Source organism: Arachis ipaensis, chromosome B05 (assembly GCF_000816755.2).
Source record: "Arachis ipaensis cultivar K30076 chromosome B05, Araip1.1, whole genome shotgun sequence".
Taxonomy (NCBI): Eukaryota; Viridiplantae; Streptophyta; class Magnoliopsida; order Fabales; family Fabaceae; genus Arachis; species Arachis ipaensis.
In genome coordinates this window covers 8,352,581-8,362,723 of record NC_029789.2, presented here as the reverse complement: position 1 = coordinate 8,362,723, position 10,143 = coordinate 8,352,581, and the positions used below count along the sequence as shown (strand labels likewise).

General features: G+C 35.2%; 1 protein-coding gene across 1 annotated transcript; it reads left to right on the top strand.

Annotated features, from left to right (window-relative positions):
* On the top strand, positions 8,929–10,143 carry LOC107642777. Its single transcript, XM_021122965.1, has one exon. The coding sequence runs from the start codon at positions 8,929–8,931 to the stop codon at positions 10,123–10,125; it is 1,197 nt and encodes a 398-aa protein (XP_020978624.1). The 3' UTR covers positions 10,126–10,143.

The window sequence follows — 10,143 nt, the reverse complement described above, 5'->3', positions numbered from 1 at the left end:
TTTATCATCGGCGAGAATCTCCGTTCTTAAAAATTAAAATTTAGAACTTAGTTTTATCAAACGAAATATGTTCTTTTTTTTTGGACAATCTCCAATCCTAGGTACCTCAATGGATTGGACAATCTCCAATCTTAGGTACACAAAATACCCACACACTCCTTATATTTTTACCATATTTTTTCCTAAATTGCAATCCTTAAAGTTTGAATCCTAGACCTTTGAGGTGGGGAGTGGAAAATATGCCATGTGAGCTAAAAGCTCATTGGCATCAAACGAAATATGTTCGACTATGGTTTTTCAATTAGTAGAAGTGCAACGATTTAATGGCAAGTCATGAGCTAATCAAAATATTATCCTGGTAAGTGGTAAGCCATGAACGCTGATCTTGGCAACCATTCATGCAAACCACATGGGTCATTCATGCGCCTCTTTGGGCCTTGTCATCGGTCACACTATATATAGAAATCTGTCAATTATGTGGACGTGAATATGGGAATGCTTGATAAGTTGATATTGATATTGCAGTTTAGAATTTTTATGCCTTTCCGGTTATCACTTTTCAAGCAGCAAAATAATAATGAAAATGTATTTCACTATTGTCTTAAGGCCCTTTTTATTTTTAAAACAACGGATTTTTGGCCAGTCCTACATATAATGGAGTATTACTATCTTATAAGTGGAGTATGCAAAATTGAACAACCTAAATCTTTCCAAAGGGACCAGTTTGACTATTAAACGACTTATAGTTAAGAAGAAAAATATTATCATAAATCTCAATAAGTCACGGATTTGAAGTTGTTTTGGAGCAGAGCCTATGCTATAATATAAGCTTCGAAGTTCTAACTTTAAAAAATAAAAGTAAAGTTTTGAAAATAGATGGAGGTGGGCAGAGTGAGACAGTGAGTGATGTGAATTATTATCAAGTGATAGAGTATGATGATAACGTGAAGACTCGTATTTTGTGGGTGGGTTGACGGTTGACCCTCGCCGCCCACACATCAATAATGCAAACACATTATTACCATTACCTTAATAAATGCTACCAAGATTTGCCTCCATGTGTTGCTCTGCTCTGTTACTACACATTACTATTATGTTTTCTAATCAAAGTTATTCTCAAAAGTAATAAACAAACAAAACTACCACTTAAAAGGAACCAAAATTCATGAGATTTCTCTGAGGCGGCTTTTTTATTCTTGATCTGTGCCACCGATGCCCTCAAAACAAGGCAAGTTAGTACTTATCCCTAACAATATCAATATCAATATCTGTGATTTCAGTTTAGATTCCACTGCTCACTGCTATGCTTCAAATTTCTTATTAAGGAGTATATGCAGTTTGCTTGGAATATTGAACAATCTCAATCAAACTAAAAACTATTTTCTTATCTTATCTATATAGTAATTGATGTTATGATACTGAGAAGAAAACCAATTGCAGAGGAAATAAGTGGGTGCTTTATCTGTGAGGGTCCACCTTCAGGGATAAGAGCCGATAGTTCTCATTAGTTGAGGTGTCCTTTCCCTATATACCATGGCCTAATCAATTCAGTTTAATTCTCGATCTTTATTTTTCTCTCTACAAATTAATTTGATTTTGACTATACCTTTCATGTTATGTGATTATGTAAGGAAGCACTCAACCCTATCATTATAATTTTTCTTTTGGTAGCTACAAATTAGATAAAATTATATACTTTAACAAGGATATATAAGACTCTTTCGCACCTTACATATCTTCTGATAATAAAGATGATTGTTACTAATTATCATGCAAAAACGAGTAAAATTCCAAGCTCAATAAAACAAATAAGATAAGCCAATAAAAATTATGACATCCAACCTCACAAAAAGCATTCCAAAGTCAAAAACCACCGCACACAAAAAACACACGACCAATTTTTACATTCTTATAAAAAAATTATAAAAAGTCGTTACACTATAGTCTCATTATTTCGAGCATAAAAAGAACAAGACACGTTGTCATGGCGTATATAACGGAGTACTAGTAAGATATTTACTATGATGTACGGACACTAACATAGATACAGGACATGACACATACGCCGACACACAAATTTTAAAATTTTACATGATACAGAGACACGCATACATATAAAATATAAAGTATTTTTTAGATAAACCGTAATGATATTTTAATATTTTATTGATATTAAAATATAAATTAATTTTTTTAATTATTTTTAATGTCTTATTTTAATTATATCAATAATAAATAATAATATATACTATATCTAAATTTATTTTAAGAATATATATTAAGAATAAGACCGGATACGCTGACACGTGATGGTATTTAGGTGTGTTCAAATGTGTTCGGAGAAAAATTTTTTATTTTATGTTGAGACACGGTTTAGACACAGCAGATACGCGTGCGGACAAGTGTCGGTGAGTGTCGTATCTAAAATGTGTTCGACACGTAGACACGGCAACTCAGCAAAATGTATGTACTTCATAGGATATTCATATATATATTTGTTCCTCTTATTCTTATCTAAGATATCTCTATAAATAATATGGAAAATACTAAATGGATTACCGAAAGATAGGTGTGAGCGTGAAACACATAATTGGGTTTGCAAATTGGCAATAAGGTACATGGCTTCTTTTCGTGACACTCTTGTTATCTTTTTGTCTTTTGCATTTCTTGAACAACACGGGATTTTTCTAGTATCCGAATGGTAAATAAAGCTATGCCATCAAACCTCACTTCTAAAACTTCACTTTATTCCATCTTTTTCGCACCGCACGCGTTCTTCTTCTGATCTTCACTTGTGAAAGTGACTCATTCATCACTCATCGCCATCCGTCTTCGTTATTCTTAGCTTTACTTGATAGTTGATACCCTTAATCCCATAAAAGCATTCATATTTGGAATATATAACAATATCTTTACAGTCACACGAGGGGACCCTAACTAATATTCTTGTTTAACACTCAAATATGTAATCTAGTAACCTGTGATTTGACATCACATTTAGCTATCTAGCTCTAGGGAAGAAGAATTAACAATTGGGTAGTAATTGGTACGCATTAGGCGACAATAATCTAAGTCCCTATGTCTATATCTCTCATGCTAGCTTTTAACGTTTTTGTTGGACTAGGTCTAGGAGATCCTTTTTTTTTAATATCATATTAATTAATTGGATACTAATTGATGTGAGGTTCTATAAGATTTATTTATGTTAAGAATGGAAATGATAAATAGTAGGAATGAATTGGCAAATTGCTAATTTGCCATTTATAAATAATTATGTTATTTATAAATCATTTCATACTAGCACTGCTGAATTGAAAATTTTATGTCATTTTAATATTTTCATTTAGGGTAATGCTAGAAAGAAAAAAAAAATAGTCAAAATTTACCTTATTTAACATTTATTAATTGTCACAACAATTAATGAATGCTAAATAAAATAAATTATTTCTGTTTTCGACTAATTTTCTTTTGTTATCAAATATTTTCGTCCATTTATTTGTATTTCCTTTTCCCTTGTCCTAGCTAGCTAGTGTGTAGCTAAGGAAACTAGATATGGAATGTCCTAATTCCTAATGCAAGTAGTTGGAGATATGTCACTTAGGTTAAAATTAATGTACATATATATTTATCTCTTTATATTCTTTTATACGATGTCTAAGAATGTGCTTAATCATAGCATAAAATAATGCCAGCTATTATTATTTTTTTCCCTCCTTTTCCTTTCTTGCGGTTGAAATGATTAGGCCTCTTTTTGGGTTGTAGGTAAGCAACTAATCACAGTTCACTAATAGCTGAAATACTTTGAAATTGTGTTTCGTTTTGCAGACTTTTCGTTAGCTTGACCCACTTAATTAAAATAAGCTAGCTAGCCACAAAGTTATATATAGATATATAATAAAGTATAGCACATGGCGTGACATATCTTTTCTTGGACAGCTTAATTAATCTATTTCTTACGTACCAATTAATATATAATGATATATATACATTATTAACAATAGTGATACTTATTATTAGTAGGTAAAGCTCGTTACCCTACATATAATTTATTTTCCTAGGCATGCATTATATCTCGCCTGCTATCACATGCATGTCCTAATAAATATAATCACATAAGTATGTAAACAATGCCAATTAGAACGGTCTGTGCTTTCCCCTTTTATTTATTTGGTCTTTTTGGGGTGTTTATAAAGAGAGATTTCGGACCTCTCAAAATTTTAATTCTTTATTTTAAATCATGTCATCATGCTGTCATTTTTTTCCTCCTACTTTTGGTAATTTTGTATCATTTAAAAAAAAAAAAAATAGAAAAATTCATATATAGAAAATAATGTATTTTAGTATTTCACAGATATATGGTTCAATGTAAAAATCATCCCTAACAATTTTATTTTGTCAACTTTTTTTTTGATAAACACAAACAATTTTTGTTTCTTAATTTTTTTTCACAAACTCAGATCGTCTATCTTTTTTGAAAAGTAAAAAAAAAAATAAAAAATCAATGAGTGGCAAGATGCTCTAGGGATTTGCTTAACGAAAAAAATAATAAAAGAATTAAGGAATATGGAAAAAACTCCCGTCCTGATTTTGACTTTATTTTTTAAATAAAAGACTATCTGATAAAAAAAAAGAAAAAAAAAAGAAAAACAGAGATTGCCTTATCCATTTTACTATTTTACATTTGTTCCCTTATTCTAGTAAAACTCAAAAAAAAAAATTCTGAAGTTTACCAAAAGATCTCGTGGAAACTCAGGTGCAGTCGACTTCACATGAAATTGATACCTAAGAGCCGTTAGAGGATTTGACTGATTTGACTAGATTTTCATCTAACGACTTTCAGATATCAACTTCACGTGAAGTCGACTTTTTTCACCAAAGTATAATCATAAACTATTTATAATAGAATATATTTTTTTTTTGACTTGGTCAAAATGATTCTAATGTTAATCATATGTCATTTCTTCCTTAATCAAATCATACGACAGTATATATGTGACAATATTATTCTTGCCCTGATTCGTGTGAATTAGCCTAGCCTCATTGTGAATGTGCGTGATTGAGACGTAGAACACTCAGCAAATGAAAAAACATACAGGTTTCAGAGGATATGGCCTATATATGTACAATTCAGAAGTAGCGCATGAACATGAAGAACCATGCACCCCTTCAATCGACCACATACAAGGGTCTTGTCTCTCCGTTGCTGCTTAATTGCAAACCAAATCACACTCAGAAATAGTAACAATTAATTGTCTTTAATCAATAATGTCCCTTATTCTCCCGACCCAGCAATGTCCAATGTGGTTACATGTCACGGTTAATCAATCAAGTATCACGTACCCTATACCCTATATTTATATATTTGAAAGAGCCACTGGAAGTTGGAACATATATATCTTGGAATGTTACACTGAAAATGGTCTGGAGGATTTGTTTGTTGAAAAATCAGTAGTTAATTAACAATATATAAAATTTTCAATTTTCTTTTGTAACGAAATTATGTATAATTTGAGAAAGACAAGCTATCTAGCCCACAACCTCCATTTTGTAAACATGATTAACATTTAGTTGATTGTGTTGTTCCACTTGGATCCCCACATTATATATATTGGCTACTAATAAGTCCACACAACAAGTTATGGAGAATCCCCAAACGGTTTCTCATTTGTATACACATTAAATAACCGTAACATTATTGTTGACCTTTTATTCTATTGGTCAAGAACAACCACCCCACTTGTTAATTCAATATTTAGGTTACTACTTAATTCTTCTTCTTCTTCTTCTTATTATTATTATATATAAATTAAAGTCTTGCTATGAAGAAAAGCATAATGAGAAAACAAAACTTGTGAAAGGATGAGGGTTTTAATTTGTTGAGAAAGCAAGTGGGAGAAATGGGAAATGGGCCATGTTAAACACCCAAAAGTCCAGCAAAGTCAAGATTCTTCAAATTGGATGAGTGGCATTCAAGTTGCTTCCAAACTAAGACGGTTAATTTGTTAACGAGCTATAACTTAAATGTATAATTTTTTAAAATCTCCTAATTGTTGCTGCAACTTAAAATTAAGATCGTTTCAAGTGGTTTTGTTTACTTAATTAAGTCAAATTCATTTTCTACACTCTGAATGTGGAGATTATTTTGGGTTATTACACTAATTGCATTCGAAAAAAAAAAAAGGATTTGTGTATTTGACACAGTAATCATCATTTACTAACACAAAGGCCCGTTGACCCAATTCTAAATGATGATACAAAACCATAAAATCCACTATTAATTTAATTAATTTGTTTCACGAAAAAAAGTCCAAGTTTTAATAGACCAATTTCATATGACAGCTGTTCTTTTTTTAATCCTTGCCTAATTCTCGCACTTTGAGTCAATGTTTTTTAAAGGCTCATTAGATGTAGTGTTAGTACGGTATCCAGATTATTATCAATAAGGTTAGTTGCAATTTAAGCTAGCTGCATCTTAAAAACAGCGAAACAGGACAATTCAAATGCTAAAAATAATTATTTTTTAAAAGAAGTACATTGTTATAACTTATAATGCCGAATATGAAATGAAATATAACTGGAATAGAAAAGTAGAAGGTAAAACCCCAAGTTTAAAATAACCGTCCTCTAACACTATGCGCACAGTTATCAAGAGAAAGTATTAATAAAAAATTTAAAATCATGTTCAAACACATAATGTCACAATAATACATACTGTGTAAGGGAAATTTATATATGTAGAAATCATAGAATAATGTAGGAACAAATTATACTGTTTGGTCACGTGGTTCTGGTCAGAAGGTGACCGTTAGTGTGCAATTTGACATGTTATTTGACGCGAGTTTATGTTCACCCACAAATATGTTTTATAATAAAAAATTAATTATAAGGATCAATGGCAAAACATGAGGAAATTGAACATGATCATGCATGCAGCATGTGAATAGGGCTTTGATATATTAACCTACCCTTCCTCTCATGTATCTATCTTTGTAGGTACAAATTAAAGAAAACAAAACCTTGAATCATCCGAGTCTTAATATGTGAACACGTGTCCTAGTTTGACCAGTGAGTGCAAATGTCAAAATCAACGGTAGTAATGGGGGGCGGCAATGCAGTAATCATAATCATGTAGTGAATAATGTAGGATGCCACCATGTGCATGAATCCAATGTTAACAAAAATAAATATCAAGTGCCGGCTTATCTTACTTTTCAGTTTTCACATATACGCGGTGTAAAAATAATCCCTCTATATTTATATATTTCTTGGATTCCTTCAACTCTTTTATTGAATAATGTCAATTTTTCGCATGTTTGATAATGTTTAGTCCACTGTGCATAACAAACTTTTCATAGTTTTTGTAACATCGTTTGCTTGCTGTTTTCTTTGTCATCTTATCTTACAGGTTTGTTCTGTATTAAAAATAATGTGGATCAAAATCTCGACAAGAAAGAAAAAATATCTCAAAGACTAATAACACATGATTCACACTTCACACCACGCCCCCTCATATATACATATAAATTTCAACTTTAAACTTAACAAGTATCAATAGCTAAATCTATATACTATAATTAATAAGTAATTTCAATAATGTTGGTAAGACAGAGTATAGATTGGCAAAGTGTTGTTTTTTTATTACCAAATTGTGATCATTTATTAGTTTGGTGGAGACTTTGGAGATAAAAGTAGGACACGTGAGTGCAGCGATGGTAGAGTGTGTGAGTTTGCGATAGTTATGATTGAGGTTACTGCTACTCCTAACCTCCAAGTGAAAACTCTTGTTACTTGTAGTAAGGGCGAACCATCATCACATTAATAAGGAGGGTGGCTGATGGTAACTTGTCACCCATGCTTTTTAAATTACTAGCTAGCTTGAGATCTTACTTCTTTTTCTTTTGAAGAGGCAATAAGCGAATATGTTATATTGGCCCATAGCACTATTTGGACTACATTAGTGGTAGCAGCATGGGAGTTACCAATGTAGCTAGTAATTCCATCATGTGTTAACATTGATATTGGTACTTGGGATGGGACGCCAATTAATTGCAAAATTAACCATGCCTTCTTGTTGAGAGACACCTTCTCGTTAGTTCTTCTTGACACTATATGGCGGAAAGGTGGAAAAATTGAAAAGAAAAAGGGGGTAGACTGGTAGATTAGATTAAGGTTGGAGTATAAGAAGAATGTGGTATTATGATTGTGTGCTTAGCTTTTAGATTCCCCGCCAAGCAAAATCATGATTACCGGTGGGCCACTTGATTGGTCATGTATAGTGTATATACTAAGCTGCACAAATAAGCTAACAGTAAATATCTTAGGTTAATTAATACGTATCCAATGTGTAGGCAATAAAATATTATTGATTATGAGATTAAGCGGTCCGCATGGAAGCTTTTTTATGGCAAAATATGTCACTCCCGTTAATAAAGGGACAACCTCCCAACAAAAAGACACCCACAATAGCCGTTGGCCCGTTGCTCAACAGCTATCATGCCATAATATCATGCATTACAATTTACCCGCTATAGTGCAAACTGGCTTATAAGTTATTTTCACCATAAATGTTCAGCTCAAATAATTTAACTCGATAAGCTAAAATAGAAAGAAAATTCAATCCATCGCTTTCAAGTCATACAAAAAAATTAGAAAAAAAAAAAATGAATCGGAAGTGGGGTCCAGTATTTTGGTGCTATAAATTAGGGAGCTTTCTCAAACATGCCAAAGTCCTCTACTCTGGGCTTGAAAAAAGCATCCCACTGCCTTCTTCTCCAACTCCAACTGTAACGCTCTTTTCAATCACATTCACTTCACTTGTTTCTCTCTTCTCTTTTTCTTTCATGAAATACCCAAAACAAACTACATAACGGAATCGCGACCCCAAAACCCACAAAAAACATACATACCCACTTCACCAAACACACCATAATGGTGGACGTGGACCGGAGGATGACCGGTCTAAACCCGGCCCACATAGCGGGCTTGCGTCGCCTATCGGCCCGGGCCGCATCCGTTCCAACCACTTCCGCACCGTCCTCGCTCCCTGTAAGAAACGGCCTCCTTTCATTTTCCTCGCTCGTCGATAAAGTCATAAACCATCTCCGCAACTCGGGCATTCAGGTCCAATCGGGTCTCTCCGACGCTGAGTTCGCACGCGCCGAGGCAGAGTTCGGTTTCGCTTTCCCGCCGGACCTCCGTGCCGTACTCGCCGCCGGGCTTCCCGTGGGCCCTGGCTTCCCCGATTGGCGCTCCGCTGGTGCTCGCCTCCACCTTCGTGCCTCTCTCGACCTCCCTATCGCGGCAATTTCGTTCCAGATCGCGAGGAACGCTCTCTGGTCCAAGTCTTGGGGCCCAAGGCCAACGGAACCGGAGAAGGCTCTCCGCGTGGCGAGGAACGCGCTGAAGAGGGCGCCGCTTCTGATTCCGATATTTAACCATTGCTACATTCCCTGCAACCCTTCCCTCGCGGGGAACCCTATCTTCTACGTGGACGAGAATCGGATCTTCTGCTGCGGCTTGGATCTCTCGGATTTCTTCGAGCGAGAGAGCTTGTTTCGGAGCTCCGAATCGGATCCTCAGGTGTTGAAGAAGCAGAGATCCGTCAGCGAGAAATCCGCAGGCTCTTCCACGGTTTTCTCGCGGCGGAGCCTGGACGCCGGCGGGAGGACGCCACGGTGGGTGGAGTTCTGGACGGAGGCTGCGACGGATCGCCGGAGGAGGAACTCATCGTCGTCAGCTTCGTCTTCGCCGGAGAGATTCTTCGAGATGCCTGGAAGGTCAAAAGTACCGGGTTGGGTGGACGAGTACATAGGGCAAATCGGGTCGGTTTTGAAGGCGGGTGGGTGGAGCGAATCAGATGTATCAGAAATGGTGCAGGTTTCGGCGTCGGGTTTCTTCGAAGGGGAGATGGTGGTTTTGGATAACCAAGCGCTATTCGATGCTCTGCTCTTGAAAGCGGATCGGTTCTCGGACTCGCTCCGGAAAGCAGGGTGGAGCTCCGAAGAGGTTTCCGAAGCTTTGGGATTTGATTTCCGACCGGAGAAGGAGCGGAAACTGCCTAAGAAGCTTTCTCCGCAGCTCGTTGAGAGAATCGGGAAACTTGCACAGTCAGTTTCCCACTCATGATACTCCAAACTCTGATTA